Source organism: Culex quinquefasciatus, chromosome 2 (genome assembly GCF_015732765.1).
Source record: "Culex quinquefasciatus strain JHB chromosome 2, VPISU_Cqui_1.0_pri_paternal, whole genome shotgun sequence".
NCBI lineage: Eukaryota > Metazoa > Arthropoda > Insecta > Diptera > Culicidae > Culex > Culex quinquefasciatus.
The window spans coordinates 97,249,799-97,268,699 of NC_051862.1; the positions used below are offsets into that span (position 1 = coordinate 97,249,799).

General features: G+C 40.5%; 1 protein-coding gene across 3 annotated transcripts; it reads left to right on the forward strand.

Annotated features, from left to right (window-relative positions):
- Nucleotides 1–6,328: 6,328 nt before the first annotated feature.
- Nucleotides 6,329–16,383, forward strand: LOC6031507 (N-lysine methyltransferase KMT5A-B). 3 transcript variants are annotated; one of them, XM_038255429.1, is made up of 6 exons: nt 6,329–6,648; nt 7,068–7,249; nt 13,803–14,706; nt 14,766–15,204; nt 15,268–15,458; nt 15,893–16,383. In XM_038255429.1, exons 2-6 carry the CDS (start codon nt 7,240–7,242, stop codon nt 16,101–16,103), a joined length of 1,755 nt encoding a protein of 584 aa, XP_038111357.1. In that variant the 5' UTR covers nt 6,329–6,648; nt 7,068–7,239; the 3' UTR covers nt 16,104–16,383. The 3 variants fall into 3 exon arrangements, with proteins under 3 accessions (XP_038111357.1, XP_038111358.1, XP_001842297.2); XM_038255430.1 differs by having other exon boundaries at nt 6,329–6,492; XM_001842245.2 differs by lacking the exon at nt 6,329–6,648 and adding an exon at nt 6,805–6,827.
- Nucleotides 16,384–18,901: the final 2,518 nt, after the last annotated feature.

Here is an 18,901-nt window from a genome sequence, read left to right on the forward strand (position 1 = left end):
TACAATGACCCTTTGAACGACCGCAAAGGATTTTCACAAATTTGCAACTTAGGCGTACACGAGAACGTCAAAATGAATGAAATTATACAGTCGTTTTAAAAGTTGATACTTTTAACACTGACGAACTGACGTGCCACCCCGAATCCAAACTTGACCGCACTTTCCTATCTTCCTTCTCACTCACCCTCAGCGATCAGCGATTGTCAAACAGACGATTTGACAGATGCTCAGCTGCACTTGCTGAGAAACTTTCAGGAACAACAAATGAAAATGGGGGAAAACATATTGAAGCCTGAAAACTTTTGCAAATTTTGAACTAAACGATGAATATTTTGCAAATCTTGCATTATTTAATGTGAAATGAGGCAAGAAATTTCGTTAAACTTCCAAATTAGGCTATCTTTTAGACTTTTCGTAACATTTCCATTCCAACTCTTATCCGCCATTTACACATGTTGTTCCAGAATTCTTCACAGCAAGGAAACAGCTGATCTGACAAAACGTCAAACTCGAATTCTGACAATCGCCGAAGAAGAGAACAGCAGAAAGAAAAAGAAAAAGTGTGCGGTCAAAAATGATCGACCAATTTGTTCCTGGTGGCACGTCAGTTCGTCAGTGCTTTTAAATCAGTTATTAAGGAGATTTTCAAAAACTGTAGCAGTAAAAGTTTTCATTATAAAAACAAGAAAAAAACTTTCCCTTCAGCAAATTTTGGCAACTTTTTCATTCAAAAGTAAGCTACTTTTGTCATTACAGTAATATTTTTTTGTGTGTGTGGTCATCAATTCTAACCTAACTTTGTTTTCATTACTTCAGGTTTGCTCGGAAGGATACACCTTCCTACGTCAATTCCACTTGAATGTTCCACTCGGATTCCTCTGAACTTTCTCCGAATGAATGAACTGGTGCTTCAAGTGCAGCGGAATTATCTGCCGCGGAAGTTGCTCGACGACTTTCCATCTGGTCTCACAAGAGGACATATTCTTTGGCGTATAATTATTGTTAATGAAATGTAGTAAATTTCAAACTTACACTAATAAATCTTTCATGATGTTTCTTTTTTCCTTTGCATCGTAAAAAATATTTTTTAAATAAATTACAAAAATGTTTGCCATTTCATGACAGCCACAATATTTTGACAGTTCAGGCGTTCACAATTCGTAAAGCCATCTTTGCTTTTTTTTTTAAATTAAATTTGTCTTTATTGAACTTTCTTATAATAATTACATTTCATTTACATTCTAAGTGGTATGGCTAAATGCTCTTCATCTTTGTTGTATTTTTCGTTTTATTTTTGCTGTTCACATTCATTCATTTATTTCAAATTGTTTTACATTATTGCATTTAATCGAATACATTTGGGTAAAAAAAAAGAAAAAATCACTTTAACAACTAATCCTAACTTAAAACTAAAATAAAAATTCTTTGAATTATTCAAAATCATTAGAACGAGTAAACTATGAACTGTATTTTAAGATGAATGCTCCAAGCGTTTTTACTTGTTCCTGGCGAGTTTTGCACACACGCAGTGTTGTTGTCATCTCGATAAAAATGTTCAGAAGTTCTTGTGGTGAAAACAGGTCACTACTGCCTTCATCCGATGATGTTGGTTGGTTTTCCCTCGGTTGCTGTCTGAAGCCAGGAGGTGTTGTGTTCTCTGCAACTTTTTGTCGCTGATTTAACGGCAATGGCTGCAGATTTGGAACCACTCGAACAGATCTCGCTCCAGGTGACGCCAAAGCAGGAAAATCCACGTCCGTGAAAGTTGGTGGTGTTTTGCGACGATTTGGTTGGTGCCTCGTCGTCGCTTGCTGCCGAATTTTTACAAACTCAGCTCGTTTAGGCAGCTACGATTCTTGGTAGAATGGTCGCCGCCGCAATTAAAGCATTTGGCTTCAATGTTCTCGTTGATTGTTTCGCAAGCTTGAGTTTTGTGCTCACCTCCGCAGGTTGCACAACGACTCTTGATGAAACAATTCCTTCCACCATGTCCAAACTGCAAGCAGTTCGAACACTGCGTCACGTCACGGTGCACTGGACGATAACGTTCCCAAGACACGAGTACTATTGTTAATTTGATTTGGTTAACCGCGGTGGATTTTCTTGAAATAATTCAAACTGTCAAAAATCCACCAAAGCATCTACCGGTGGATAATTTTCAACCACAGTTTTTTGTGCGATCAATGTGGTAGATGCTTTGGTGGATTTTTGACAGTTCGAATTATTTCAAGAAAATCCACCGCGGTTAACCAAATCAAATTAACAATAGTACTACGATGATGTTGAAAATTGCCCGAACTGCTTTCAGCTCAGACGGCGTTGTCGATCTTTTCTCGAAATGAACCAGGTACAGTTGATCACGATACTTGATGTCCTTGTTGTGTCTCGTCATCTTGAAGACTTTGATCACGTTCAACTTCAGAGTTTTGAGCTCTTCTTTCAGCACACTCACATCCATGTCGTACAGGCCTCGGAGGACCTGTTTCATGGGGCGTTTACCTGGATCGTCATGGCTGTAGTATTCAATCTTTGTGTTGTTCAGGAAATCCCGAACGTAGTTGTAATCCTTTCTGGTAGGTAGCAGAATTTTGAGTCCATCAGCACACAACCGAATGGAAGCTCGTAAAGCACCAGATAAACCCGGTCAGCCACTTTCGCACCGAATCCGATGACGATGTTTTCACAAAAATGGGTGGCAACTTTTCCCGTCGTTCAAATTCTTCCTTCTCGCTCACGTCCACAGAGAGGGTAGCGACACAGAGTAACCCAGAGGGAGCACTGGCATTTAATTTATGGTTGCGTTACGCGGTACATCGTGGTACATCCCCCCTTTAGCAACACTTTTGATTGTCGTGAGCCTCAGAGTGAACTGACGTTTAAGTGTTACTTTTTTATCGAAGCAACCAGGTGCAATCTTTGGTTGTCAAAATTTTCCAAAAGCTCTAAATCAACAAAAGAAATTTACTGATGGCTATCGTGGATATTGTCCCCACATCCGGTACGTCCGAAGTTTGCTGGAAAAGTTGGAAAGGACTTGGAACCACCGCCTTTCAACGGGTGGGCCAATGCCCGCCAAAGAATTATCTGTTTCGGATGCTTCATGCTGGCAACGCTGGGCTTTCTGTACCAGCTGTGGCTCGAACTGACCAGGTTCTCACTGGAGATGTGGCTTCGCGTAATTAGTTGAAAGTTGCAATTCCAACAGAATTCCAGTGATATTTTCAGAAAACAGAACTTTCTTCAAAGTGAAAATTTGTGCAAAATTGTTTGGGACAGTTTCCGTGGCCTTAACATTTGTGACCGAATGATTAGTCAGAACAATTTCTCTGGCCAGTTTTTGAGGGAACGACGAAACATACCACTAGGAAAATATGTTTAGCATATGGAATCTTATTGATTATATGTTTAATGTTCATTTATAATCTTTATCCTAGTCTGATTTGATAAACAGACTTTTCGACGTTTTAAGACCCTCTCTTTCCTTGACAATAGCTCACACATTTATTTGTATGGACCGTGGACAATCGCAAACTAGTCATAAAACCATATTTGGACTTACTTCGTAAGATAGCGCTTATGGATCATCTGGACGTTAGGCAAACTGCCATGGTTAGGCAAAAGATCTTGCCTAATCCACGGGCAGCAATTTTGACTCTGCAGCATATTCATTATCCATTTGAGAGCGAAACAAAAACCCGGAAGGAAGCAAACCCCAACGGATGCTTTTGTCCCACCGCCAAATCTAAGTATTTGTTGGTCCTGGTGGACATTGCAGGCTTAGACTGGATTTTGCTGCTCCTCAAGGTCTTTTTCCCCCAAGGTCTTTTAGATTACAAAAAAAATCAGAACTTGAACTGAGAGAAATACAAAATCGAAACCTTGATGGCTGGCACTTGTCAAAACAAACAAATCTTAAATATCCTAAGTTTACTATGATGAATAATTTTCTTCATCCAACCCGTAACGCTCAAAACATAACGTCGAGAGCCGCTAACTTCCCAAAGGGTATACTCGTAACGGAGCCACAAAATTTGCTGACAACTCTTCGAACTGTTCTCTCTGGATTACTCTGTGGTAGCGAACTGGTTTCCAGACGAATTTTGAGCGTCCTTGCCCAAACTGCCTGGCTTTGCAGGTAGCGCTTCGGCATTCTTTAGCTTCTTCAAATCTGCCGATCCTGCTGGTGAGGACCGCCTCTTTTTCTTGTCGTGAGGCATTTTTGCACTTTTTAGCACTTTTTGCCTTTCTTACTAAAGAAAGGTATAGTGTTTGCTTTTGGCTCCGACGCCAAATCAAGCTTCGTTCCCAAATCATTTCTCGAGAAATATTCATTCGAAAAATCTGCAAAAAATCATGGACGATCGATTTTCGACGCCCGATCGATTGACAATGACAGAATTCGTCTACCTCCAATATCCGAATTTTGGCGCTTAATTTACTGTAGAGCACGCGTGACGTCCGTGTGTAGTAAAAAAGTGCTCAATTTTGTGGTAGGGGGTTTCTCAGAGCCCACATTATGGATTTGAGCTCTCTTGGGCGCATTTGAAAGGGGATGTGCTGAACCTGAACCAGTTCCATACCAAATTTGAATTTATCCATTTTTATGGGGACTCGGAGTGTGTTTTCACCAAATCAGGCGGTTTTCAAATGAAAATTCGGTCGAAAATTGAAGTATTGAAATCGTTTATTTGTCCAAAAATTGCATTTTTCCAGCCCTACATCCTCCCAAATTTTCATCCATGTCGGTAATGTGGTTTTTGATTTACAGCTTGTGGACTAATTCACTGTGAGGGGGAAAAACCCCTAAAAAAGGTAAAAGCCAATTTTCACCAAATGCCAAAACTATTCCTTTGGCATTTTATCTAATTTTTTTTCTCCACATCATAATCTAGACCATACTCGATGTTCTGAAACAAATTTGACCTCATTTGGATTTACCGTTCAGATTTTAGAAAATTTCCATTTTTGCCTTTCTTACTAAAGAAAGGTATAGTGTTTGCTTTTGGCTCCGACGCCAAATCAAGCTTCGTTCCCAAATCATTTCTCGAGAAATATTCATTCGAAAAATCTGCTAAAAATCATGGACGATCGTTGCCAAGTTGAGCTTCACATGCAGACGCGAGCAATGCTGGCGCGTGATGCTGGCGCGTATAGAGTTTTGATACTAGATTACCCCTTTTTAGTGCAAGTTGCTTTATCGATTGCTCGTTCATCACACATCGCCTATCATTATTTTCTATGCTAAGCTTCAGTTAACGCAAACTAGACGCAAGCAGCTATCTGTTCTGAAGCCTCATGCTCATTCTTTTGCCTTTCTTTTTTGTTTTGCTCATTCTCTGATCGAACTCTGAGCGAACGAATTTCTGGGAAGCGTTCAAGCTTCCCATGTGCCAGTGACAACGCACATCGCGGGTTTGGTTTTCTAGCTTCGGTACTAGCCTTTTTGTGTATTAGTATTTTTGTTCATCGTACCAGCGCACCAAGGTGGTTTATTCGGTACGTTTGCGTTTGTCGTAGTGAAGTCCCACCGAGCGCTCAGTCGTTGTATGCTTCCCAATCCCAAAAACGCCTAAATGCTTGCTTATTGAAAGCTCACAATTTTGCCTAACGCCTAAATGACAGTTTAGTGAATTACAGTAGGCGTTTCAAAGCTTTCAAGAACATTTATGCGGCTTTACCGTTACATCGTTGTTTACAACACGGCAAATTCTCGGGTGTTGAAACACTTTCTGCCAGTTATTTTGTTACCACTTTAACGCATTGGAGCAAGACGGAATTATTTTGTTTTCTCGTTAATTTTAATATTTTGAAAAGTGCAAAAACACTCAGAGAATACGAACAATTTAGCGATATGCAGAAAACATTACGAACATCGCAAATTGTGAGCTAATTCTCTGTCTCAAAAACAATGTGTTCTGATTTAAAAATCGAAAATGCTTGTGTGCGAGCACAGCTTACAACCGGCCATGGCAAAAGGGGCAAAAACCAGCGCTTTTCAGTTATATGAAAAAATATGGTTGAGTTTCGAATTGTATTATGAATGGACCATTCTTTATATTGCTATTTCTTTGAAAAAAAAATCAACTGCCGTTAACTTCCTTTTGTAAGAAAGGCTCTATCTCACCCCAGGTGGGATTAAATCGGGTTTTTTGGTGTGTGATGGACGCACGTCTGACTCGCTGCTCTTTCAACCACAGACTCTGCCATCTTTGCTCAAAAATCTGTATAGAAACAGAAGTCTGTATCATCATCACAAATCTGTTCTACCACTTTCAAAATACTGGCAACTCTGCCTTCATCCCAAGATCGCTAAATCAGCTGGTGGCGGTGGGAACGTCGAAGATATTTTAGCTGCTGGTGGTCGTGTGTGCGCGAGTGCGAGGCAAAAGCCATCGAAAATAATTTAGGGAAAAAGTGTGCGGAATCGCGTTATTTTGGCCAAATTCCAACACCGGAGTGTCGCGGGCAACGCGATTAGCTAGGAGTTTCCAGGTTGGCATCTGGGATCTTGTGTTCCCGCGGGATAGAAGAGTGCCCCCCAATCGAAAAGTGTGCAACGCGATAAACAAGAAGAAGAAACGGGGGCTTCATCGCGTATATTTTTCTTTCTGCTTATCCGTCGTCGCGGGTTGCTGCGATCGTCGCTGTGTGAGTGAGGGGGGATTGTCGGCGGTAGCATTTGAAAGGGGCGCAGGGACAATTTGTGGCAAAGACTTACATTTTTGAATATCGTATACGTCTATATAGACATAACCGGAATTGCGTAGGACTACGCATCAGTCACAGTTACAAGTTTTAGATACTTGAAAAATTTCAAGTAGGGAAACGTTAGTAATACTAAACAAATTTGGATTATATGTACTTGATGTTCACGTCCGTGTTTGGGAAGCACATTTTTGCTCTAAATGCTATGTACTTAGTGATTTTAAATTTAATTTAAAATTGCTGCTGTCGAGAATTTCGTGCTTTCGAATACGACGTAGTCCTAACGTAACTAAACTGTCAAATGAATGCCGTAGTCTCATTCGCCCCTTTCTAATGTTAGCGTCGCTTTTGATTACTCGCAGCCGTGTGTGTTTGTGTGCGTTCACTCGCACAGCTTTGTTAAAAAAAAAGAAGGCAACAAGAACAAACGCAAATGGTTGCGCTCGGAGCGTGAAGAGTGAAAAGTGTGTAAAATCCGCCTTCATTTCCATTCTGGACTCGGAATAATTTCGTGACCCATCGCAGCGGGAAATCATGGTCAAAGGTAAGCCAGTGAAGCGTTGTGGCCGCCCGATTTGGCCTCGGAATCGGAACAATCTGTCATCGCTTTAGTTTTCTATTTTTTTTTTTGCGCTGCTCTACAGCCTACTGTGTATGATGATGTTTGGTTATGAAAAAATATTTTCCGTCTAGCATTTTCCAAACCATCAAAGTGTGCTTTGTTCGGCAATTTTAACGAACCAAATTACGGCCTACTGATCAATGTAGCGCTTCCCATAAGAATTTCATAGAATAGAACAGAATATTAGTTCGATCTTTCATTTTCCAATTTGCCACTCATTCATTTTCTGCAGTTGGCGCAAAATTTGGTTCAACCAACCAGCACCAGCACGACAAACGCTCTCTCTCTCTCTCCCTCTTGCATACACACACAGAAAACCGAGTGCCGCGAACGGAAGAAGAGGAAAAGGTTCCATTCAATAAAAACAAAACAACAACTTGGGGGAGAAAATAAGAAGCAAAAGCACAACCAGAGCCAGCCAGCACACAAAGCGCACTTCAACCTGCTTGGTTTGGATTGGGGAGATCTTCTTGGGAGGGTTTTAAATTTGTTAGAGTTTGGAAAAATACGTAAAATTTTAGTGAGAGTCGCGCGGGGTTGGAGGTTCATTAATGTGAATATTCTTATGCAACAATATGCTATCTTGCATGATTGTGACCTTAAATATGGGAAATGTTAATAATAATTTGATTGATATTTCATTATTCTCACACCATTTTGTTTTCTTGTCTCACATGTTCACATGTCTCAATTTTCTTCACTGATTTGTATTTAACTTCTTGGTCTTTTCTGGAGTTTTTTTTTTTTTTAAAGGTCCAATAAACCAAATTTTCAGTTTTGCTTTTTGGGTGTTTTTTAATACCCCTGACTTAGAGCGGTTTTAAAAACACCCAAATAGCAAAAATTGTAAATTTGGTTTATTGGACCTTTTCAAAAACAAATCCAGTTTTGAACTTTTATCTGTGGATTGACTCGAATTAGTTCGTAGTTTGAAATATAATCTAGACTCGATTATTAAATCATTTAAAGATATTGTACGAAATTCTTGCAACAAATTTACTTCGAATAGCCAAAGTTAAATCACTAATTTTTTCGTCGTTTTATATCCAACTACAACTCCAAAATATTGTGCTAAAGTAGTCATGGAATAATATGTAGGTTTGACTAATTTGGGTTCACTCAACCTGAATCTGAGTTCAAGAATATAGAAAATAAAAAAAGTGAAAAATGTGTGTAACATGATTAGACTACTCAAAGTTAGAAGACCATCGGATAATCGAAATTTGGAAAAGGCATCATCCACAAATTACGTAGCATTTTTTAGACGACTTCCCATACAAAATCCAATAATTTTGTGTGAATCGTCCCGCATTTCCAATCCCGCCCGAAACACTCGATTATTCAAAGACCTTGTAAAAATTACCTTTCGGATAATCGTTTTTTTTTTTTTGGAAAATAATATTTTTGTATTGTGTTACATTGATGAGTAAAGTTTATCAATCATTATATTTTTTTATATATTTAAAGACTGAACTTTCAGTATTCAAGAAATAGTCTAGCGTGAAGTCACAGTCTAACGGACCCCCTGACACCCCCCCCCCCCCCTCTCCCTTTGTCACGTTTGCGAGTTTTTTTTTCCAAAGCCTTAGGATAATCGAGTTTGGACTGTACTCAAATTTGACTAAACTTGGGTCGCAAAAGTCTAATTTGATGTTAAAAGTAAGAAGTTCTAAACCACGAGAGAACATTTTTTGTTCATGATTCGATTATCCTATTTCATACAAACCTTCGAATAATCGAATCTGGACTGTACTCATTTTCTGGTACCCGACAAGTTTGGGAGCAAAGTTTTGAATGGGCCACCCTTGGTTTTGGGCTTTAGAATGGATTTAGACCAACTACACCGGCTCCGTGGCTTAATGGTTACGGCTTCTGTTTCACAAGCGGAAGGTTCAGGGATCAAATCCCGGTCGGTACCTTTGAAATTTGGAATCATGAATTTGAACTTTGAATATGAACAAAAAACTACAATGAATCAGGTGGGATTCGAACTCACACCTTTGGATTGGTGGTCTGGGACGCTAAGCAGCCGGCCATCAGAAGGTTTACACTATAGTAGTGAATTGATCCGTAGTGTTGAAACATGCAATCTTCTCATATTAAATACGCGCTGATCCCTGATTTGCCTGAGGGGATTGGAAGTCTAAATATAGATCGAGTTTCCTTCAGATACTTGCTTCTATGTTTAGGCGGGGCCGAACAATGCCCAGCGACCTCGGAATTGGACCGCAAGGAGCTCTGTCATTCTGAAACGGGTCGTTGGAAGCAGCGCGAGGGCTATCACCACCTAATAATACCCGGGACTGAGATAAGTTGTATCAGCATTCGGCATATACAAAGTCTGATACAAACTATACTTTCCCATAATTTCGCTACCGGCTAGCGGGTATTGGATTGGACCACACACACACACACACAGAATGGATTTAGACCAACTGTAAGGCAAGTGTCTTATAAAGGTCGTCAAATAACATCACCACACCGAAAACGACGTTTGAATTATTTGTATTTTTCGAATTATGAGCAAAAATGTAAATTTATTGACAAAACAACGCAAATGTTGTTTATTTCGAGGTTCTTAAATAAGCTTTCTCAAAAGTTACATTGTTTGAAAAAGTTTGTTCAATGTTTATAATGTTACCAGGAGCTATTACGAAGGTAATCAAACAACAACGGAACCTTCAAATCATTTAGAGGCTTGGTGGTGGAAGTGTTAAATTAAAATCTACTTGGGGCAGAATGGACCACCCTTTTCCTGCCTTACAAAAACAATCAAAAATTATGAAATTTGGTTTAAATGGATTATTTCACTCCTGGTAGCTTCACAAATCACGTTTCATGCAACATTAGTTGATTTTTTAGTTGTTTTGATGCTTGTTTGTAAAAATACTGTCTTATTTCAACATATTTACACTATTTTCAAAAATCCCTGGGCTTTGTCATAATGAGTGTCATAGGTTTGATGCTTGTTTGGCAAAGAGTATGATTTGATTCGATGTGGAATTAAAATCGAAGTGTTCAGTATATTGCTGAAGCTTCCATTTTTACACATGGACACCACTTCATGCTGCGAGAACCCACTTTGGCGTAGTCTCAGGGCTTAATCGATGGCCGGTAAGCTGTCATCGAGACAAGGAGGTTCTCTGATAGTGGAAATATCACATTTGTACAATGAACCGCTACATATGTGATTTTTCCCTATCTTAATGTGGGTGTCAGGTTAGGATGCGGGTTTAAAAATAGTGTTTGTAGAATTTAGGATTTTAACTATAAATATCAACTTTTATACTTTGCCTTTAGTTATTTAGGGACAAAATTAGTAACAGTGAATTTAGTAATCCTATCAGAATCGGTGATTTTCATTCAAGTAGCATAAAACCATTCTGATTTGTCAAAATTTCCATAGAGTCTCGATCAATCAATAGTGAAATGATATCGGACTAAATTCGTTGATCTGTTGAACTAACGGTTGTCGGATTATGATTGTATCGACCATTGTTGCGAATCGAGGATCTACTGGAATTCTGACGAACAAATGGTCGTCTCTTTTTCAATTCACGACTTGTAAAATATCAACTGTTATTATTTTTTTTTTTAAAGAAGCCAGACAGGTTTTAAAAGAAACGTTTTTTGGTTAATAATTAAAATGTCGGGGATTTGAGATAAGAGTAGCTTTCGGATAGGTTGCTTTAAATCTTGTATTCAATTCAAGTTAGGTAGTTATCCGCAAATGAATATTTGGACTTATATGAATAATTGAACATTTTGGACTTATGAATAACACACAACTGTGCATTTATTCTAGAGTCAGATCAATACAGCGTCAGTGTTTATTTGGTCGAAGTGTACTAATTCATTGGCAGATCTGATTCTAGTTGTAATGTACGACAAGACTACTGACGGACGTGACAGGACGAGGGCCCAGTTTAGAGGTTTCAACATCAACGATGTGCGGCTGGATCACCCTCCCAAAAAAAAAAAAAAAAAAAAAAATATTTACACTATTTTCAAAAATGTTTGTTTTGGTAAGTGACTATTATCATAAAAGTGGTCTAACTACATGGATACTATGTTAGAAAGGTCCCTAAGTCATTTATTATCTCCCTTCAACGTTGTATTAGACGAAATGGCTAGTTTTCTAAGGTGGTCCATTCTACCCCGCACCCTGGAAAAGCTGTCGACAAAACATTTTTTTTAAAGTGGCTCAAAAATAGTTTTAAGCTAAAAATTTTCACCAAACAAGTATACAACATTGAAGGGAGAAGGGAACATCCCAAAGCATAAGCCTACTACACTGAATTTATAAATTTGCATGTTTTTCTATGGTTTTTGGCGCATTTCATTTAGGCGGGCCATTCTGCTCCCCTGCCCCTATACTTTGATTTTTTTTGTATATCTTTTTGCCTTCCTCACCTTACTGAGGAAAGGCTATAAAATCACTCGAAAAATGAACTTCTTAATTTGTCCTCGTAGACCCACCTTCACGTATACCTATCGACTCAGAATCAAATTCTGAGCAAATGTCTGTGTGTGTGTGTGTGTGTAGGGATGTGGGTCTGTGCACCAAAAAATATGCACTCGATTATCTCAGCACTGGCTTAACCGATTTGGACCGTTTTGGTCTCATTCGATTCGTCTTGGGGTCCCATAAGTCCCTATTGAAAATTATGAAGTTTAGTAAAGTACTTCAAAAGTTATGCTTAAAAAACGATTTTGGCGTATGTCCGGAAGATTGTAAAAAGGGTGGTTTTTGTAAGAAACCCTGTCATGTTATACATTTTCAGAAAGGTATTAAAAAGACCTTTCCAATGAGCTCAAAACATTGAAGATCTGATAACCCTATCAAAAGTTATTAGCACTTAAGTGTTATTTATACACTTTTTGGAGGCCGGATCTCAGATATTTCAGTAAAAATGATGTCCGGGTCCATCATGCGACCCATCGTTAGTTAGATAATCGAAAGACCTTTCAAATGAGCTTAAAACATCAAGGATCTGACAATCCTATCAAAAGTTATTGGCACTTAAGTGTTATTTATACACTTTTTGGAGGCCGAATCTCAGATATTTCAGTAAAAATGATGTCTGGGTCCATCATGCGACCCATCGTTAGTTAGATAATCGAAAGACCTTTCAAATGAGCCTAAAACATCAAGGATCTGACAATCCTATCAAAAGTTATTGACACTTAAGTGTTATTTATACGCTTTTTGGAGGCCGGATCTCAGATATTTCAGTAAAAATGATGTCCGGGTCCATCATGCGACCCATCGTTAGTTAGATAATCGAAAGACCTTTCAAATGAGCTTAAAACATCAAGGATCTGACAATCCTATCAAAAGTTATTGGCACTTAAGTGTTATTTATACACTTTTTGGAGGCCCGATCTCAGATATTTCAGTAAAAATGATGTCCGGGTCTATCGTGCGACCCATCGTTAGTTAGATAATCGAAAGACCTTTCAAATGAGCTTAAAACATCAAGGATCTGACAATCCTATCAAAAGTTATTGACACTTAAGTGTTATTTATACACTTTTTGGAGGCCGGATCTCAGATATTTCAGTAAAAATGATGTCCGGGTCCATCATGCGACCCATCGTTAGTTAGATAATCGAAAGACCTTTCAAATGAGCCTAAAACATCAAGGATCTTACAACCCTATTAAAAGTAATTGGCACTTAAGTGTTATTTATACACTTTTTAGAGGTTTGATTTCAGATATTGTGATAAAAATATTGTCTGAATCTTCCATGCGAACTATCGTTGGATAGGTTTTTTTTATCAGACCTTGCCGATGAGCCAGAAATATTGATGGTCTGCGAACCATATCAAAAGAAATGAGTAATAAAGTTGATTTGTTAAACATGTTAAGGGGGAATGTTGCTATTTTTACTGAATGTATTGTCTTTATGAATATGAGGAAGGCACCAACCACCTAAAGGTGGATTAAGTAACGTTTTTTAATTGCTATTGCTATTTTTTTACCGGGAACCGCGGTGTAGGGGTAAGCGTGGTTGCCTTCCACCCAGTCGGCCTGGGTTCAATCCCAGAAGGTCCCGGTGGCATTTCTCGAGACGAGATTTGTCTGACCACGCCTTCCGTCCGGCGGGGAAGTAAATGATAAATAAGGTCGCTAGCTCAGTCCACGTGTAGGAAACGTCTTCCTGGGTCCTGTCTTGGAGGAGTCGCTGGTAGGCAGTTGGACTCACAATCCAAAGGTCGTCAGTTCGAATCCCGGGGTGGATGGAAGCCTAGGTGTAAAAAGAGGCTTGCAATTGCCTCAACAATCAAGCCTTCGGACACTTAGTTTCGAGTAGGAATCTCTCAATCGAGAACGCCAAGGGCCTGTAGAGCGAATTTTTTTTTATTTTATTTTTTTTTTTTCATTTTTGTTTTTGCAAATCCTTGTAGAGCAGAACTAGTTTAAAATCCAAGTATTTTGTCTAACACTTCTACTTTCTCCCCTGATTCCAGGACGCCGCACCCGTCAGGCGGCCACCGTTGGCCAGGTGATGGCCGCAGCGACGGCCACCACAACAGACGACACCGCCAGCCCGAAGCGTAAAGATTTTAAATTTGACAACAATAGCCCTTCCCAGCACTTTACCAACAATAACAACTCTCAACTACTGACCAATGGTCGCAAACCGGCCGTCGAGGCGATGGTCCTGCGCGGTGGACGAACCAAACTGAACGGCATCGACCGGTACTTTACGAGCAGCGGAAAACCGTCCTCGCCCGGACCGACGGAGCAGAACGTGATTGACCTAACGGACGACAACACGTCGGAGTCGATCGCCGAGTCGCCGCTGATGGTGCTCGGGTTCGCCGCCGCCGCCGTGGCCAACAGCAATCCCGCGAGTAACATCTTCCTGCAGGAGCCGGTGCTCAGCTTGAACATTGACAAAAGCTGCCCGACGGTTGGGCAGTCCTCGAGGGTCATCATCAAAAACAGCTTCTTCGGGACGGAGATGCAGACGCAGTTTTCCCCGCCGAAGTGTGATCCGGTGTGGGGAGGAGCAGGAGGAGTCGATGTCCTCAAGCGGGAACCGTTGGACTTTGCGCTGGACCTGTCGAAGCCGACCCAGGTCACGGAGATTGATTCGACCACGTTCCACGACAGCAGTTCGTGCGACAGCGGAGACAGTGGAGTGGTCATCCTGCCTGCCATCACCAATATTGCCGCCGGAGGACCGTTACAGTTTGAACCGTCGACGCCCGGGGAGGGTAAGAGGAGGAAACCGGCCACGCCGCACCGAATTGTGTGCCCTTCGCCAGTGAAGAGCTCGTCGATTGTCGCCAGCCCGTCGTCTGCGTTGTCACATCTGAACATCCAGAGCAAGCGGCAACCCCGGAAGAACGTCAAGTCGAAGCGGAGGTAAGGGTGTTGTGTTTGGTTGATGCTTAGTAGAATATTAAATTTAACTTTTCCCTCAGACTCCACACCAAGGAACTGGAAAACGCCCTCGAAGAAGCGGCAACCAGCGTGCCTACCAACAACAGCAGCGTTCCGGAAGCCTCCCCAATGCTCGAGACTGGAGCCGTAGTAGGAGGAGCAGCTACCGCCACCGCCGCCGCCACTCTCACGGGAATGCTTCCACCTGCCGCCACCGTCAAGCCAGCGACGCTTCTCCAGAAGCAGAAGCAGAAAAAGCCGGTGCTAAACACGGCTGCCAATCCGACAGCTTTACAAAACACCAACAACAACAACCAAAGTCGAGCAAACAGCGCGGCAGCCGCAGTCGCCGCCAACAAAAAGGTCACCGACTACTTCCAGGTGCGTCGCAGCGTGCGGAAAACCAAGAAGGAAGTCCAGTGGGAGCGGGACCGCGATCTCGAGCGGGCGATCTACGAGCAGCGAGAGTCCGGACTGACGGTAAGAGAAGTTCGACGGCGCAAGCGATAACATTCTAAATTCTAAATCCTCTCCCTTTTTTAGATTGTCGAGTTCGAGGGCAAGGGCCGAGGCATTGTGACCACGCGAAAGTTTGCCCGCGGGGAGTTTGTCGTCGAGTACATCGGCGATCTGATCGACATGGCCGAGGCGAAGCTGCGCGAGCAGGAGTACGCCGAGGACGACAGCACGGGATGTTACATGTACTACTTCAAGCACCAGAACGTTCAGCACTGGTGAGTTGCATTGAAGAAAGCTTCTTTCGGGGAGCTAAGGCTGTCTCCACTGCTGGGGGCAAACACGGAGGCAAATCGAATTTGAACCCGGGTCTTGGTCGGTTTGGTACAGTGTCAAATGGAATAAAAATCAAAACAATTAAAAACGGTTTTAAATTTTGTGAAGTTTAGATTTTTAGATTTTCTGTATTTGTTTTTTTTCATTTCAAATTTTATTTTTTAAATACTTATGTTTTACAATTTTTAAATGTCGAAAAAACTTTGAGTCAAAAACATATAAAAATCATTAAAATCACAGACAATAGACAAATTTTCCATTTCCAAATAAAATGGGATTTTTATTTTAAATTTAAAAAATTAAATAATAATTTCAAACTTGATTTGCACCCCAGCCGTGGAGACGACCTAACAATGTTCCCTATTTATTTTTCCAGCATCGACGCCACCGCCGAGAGTGGCAAGCTGGGCCGGTTGGTGAACCACTCGCGGAACGGCAACCTCATGACCAAAACCGTGCTGGTGAACGACCTGCCGCACCTGGTGCTGCTTGCCAAAGAGGACATCCCCGAGGGCGTCGAGGTGACGTACGATTACGGCGACCGGTCGAAGGAAGCCCTGCAGCACCACCCGTGGCTGGCGTTCTAGAAGTGCTGAGTGAGTTTTGCGTGGCCGCGCCGCCATACTTTAAAAGTATTTTTGATTTTGGGGTGAGGCGTTGCAATGTTCCTCGTTGAGTTCCAATTGATGAAGTTCGGCAGTTTCAACAGCACACACACACACACATTATGAAGGTTCAATTGGAATCGTCACAGTAAAATTATATGCTACTATTAGTTAATTTCACAACAATAACAACAACAACAACAAAAAAAATACAAATGTCGATCAGGAATGCTGTAAGAGTAATAATTTATTTGTTAAATTATTTTTTTTCCTTTTCGTTTTGTGCACTTTACATTACGAATATTCATCTCGAACTTGGAATCCTTTCAGGGTGGTTCTTTAATATTCTGCGTCGGTTGTTCAGATTCTTGGCGCTAGGTCAAAAGATTCAAATGCCGAAAGATTAAATCCCACAGGTATTTTCTCAATGTCTGAACTTAGAAATTGTATTTAATTTTTCTGTAGAATCGCTAAAATCGTGCTGTTTGGTTTCCCTTGAATTTTGGGCACTTTTCTTTTAAATGTTGCTGCTCTACTTAGCACTTTGTCAAAAAAATCATCAAAAATAATAGGGATTTTTTGGATGGTGCTTAGAAATTTTTTTAAGGCACTGTCAACAAAAGCTTGCGATTATTCAACATTTCTAACGAATGGTCACTGAGCTCTTCATGTGCTTTTTCTACGATCGCCAGATAGTAACATGATGCATGCTTTCGTTCACACATGAATGACTGAATGAATTTCTACCGAAATTTCGATAACTTTCAATGCACCAAACGAGCAAAAAAGAGATAGGTTATGTCACCCTGTCTGGCGACTGCTTGAGTGTTGAGCTCAGTTTCGTTCGTTTCAACTTTGTGTGCGTTCACTGACGGTCGCTCCGATATGACGGTCATAGCAGGCGGCGCTCTGTGAGAGCATTGAAACTAAGGTTGTTAACGATAAAATTATTGAGGTTTGATAACGATAGCAATAGTTCTATCGTTATCGTTATTCCGATGATTCTATCGGCGATAATTATATCAACGATAATGGACGATAACTAATATTTAATATATTTCTAAAATTGACTAAAACCAAATTATGTTGAATTTTCAAGCTTCCTCTTAGTTAATATTTTTTTTTTTTTTTTTTTTTGATAATATGGTAAGTTGCAAAGTAAAAAAACTAAAAAAAATCACAAAATACCGTATTTTCTCGAAAATACTAAAATTTTTATAATTCTCAATATGGGACTTAACGAACTGGTTGTTCGGAATGTCAGTCCCGGACTGAAGGTCCGCTCGCGTTGAAGTATCAAAACTGAGTGATTTATTAATTTCGGGGTCACATGCTGGAGGGCTTCGTCTGGAAGATCCGAGTTGACTCCCTCTTCTATCAGTAAGGATCAAAATGTTAGCTCTTGGGCGTTGAACAGTCTGTTCGCGATTATGGAATTCTTTGAAAATATTATGGCGTCCTGAATGTCCTCCAGTACTTTGTTCATCATGTCGATATTTGTGATGGTGACAAGGATAGAAATCTCGTTCTCTACTTCTTTTGTTGCCAGTGTATCAATGATTTGGGTGATGCTGGATGTGATTTCAGCAATCTTGTTGTTAAATTGGTTGTTGAAATCGACTTGGTTATTGTTTTCAGTAATCAGCTCGTTCATGGTGCTGTTGATAATGCGAAGATCCAGGGCGTCCGGTGAATGTGGAAGAAACCTGGATAGTAAATAAGCTTACGTAAACATTAAAACGAGCCAAATTGAAAAGCTGTCAAAGAAAAACTTGTGGGAAATTGGATTAGTTTTCCGGTAAAACTATTTACGATACTGAAAAATCAATTCTGTCATATAGGAATTGCCAAAACCACAAAAAACACTATTTTTTCGACATTTTTTTTTTAACCGCTGTATCCAGTGTTGGTATTATCGCGCTCTCGCGAGAAAATTTTCTCTCTCTCGAGTTCTCGTCGCGAGTCTGGAGCTGCCGAGAGAAACTCACCGATTGCCCGTGCTCTCCTCCGCTCGCGAACGGGCTTTCTCGCGAGCCAGAATTGCCCGTTCGCGAGAAGTTGGACGTGTTAAAAACGAATAAAAAACAACACAGCGATTGAAGTTACACTTCTATACCATCGCCTGGTTCGTATTCATAAGCCTGATACACAAATTGCTAGCTTGGGACAAACGTCTAGCACGAGGCGCTCGCGAGCGCTCGCGGCGAGAGCGAGATCGCGAACGAAAAGGCGAGCGCGAGCGAGAAGAGAAAAGTACTACAAGTTCTCTCCCTCGTTCGCGAGCGAGAAATGCTTTCCTTCTTCTCGTTCGAATTCCAACAATGGCTGTATCTTTCCAAGAATTGGACATTGGTCAATATGGAGACTTTTACGTAAAATTGTCTGGGAAATTGATTCCCACTATCGGTTTTCAAAAAAAAAAAAATACTTTTAGGCCACTTTATAAAAAAACAGTTGTAAATGATTTTTGTATTTTTTTAGGAAAGACATGCCATCCTGTATTTTCGCCAGTCTTTTTGTTACATCTTAGGCTATTTCTTCAAAAAAAAATTGAACGAAAATAAATCGTGACATCATCTTAAAATTTCACTTTTATACTAAAAAATAAAAAAAATCGCATAGAAGTGATGTATATTTTTGTTTCAGTGTATGTTTTTCAGAAAGCCCGTCCAATTTCCTACAAGTTTGTCTTTGACCACTTTTTGATACGATGCAACGGCTTCGACGTACAGTAATATTTAATTTCTCAAATGTTATTTTCGAGTACAATTGGCTCCATA

Bases quoted from the DNA above. Each gene is read 5' to 3' on its own strand.
- LOC6031507 (XM_038255429.1), top strand. The intron at 14,707-14,765 runs GTAAGGGTGTTG...CTTTTCCCTCAG, and splicing joins AACGTCAAGTCGAAGCGGAG to ACTCCACACCAAGGAACTGG. The intron at 15,459-15,892 runs GTGAGTTGCATT...TTATTTTTCCAG, and splicing joins CACCAGAACGTTCAGCACTG to CATCGACGCCACCGCCGAGA.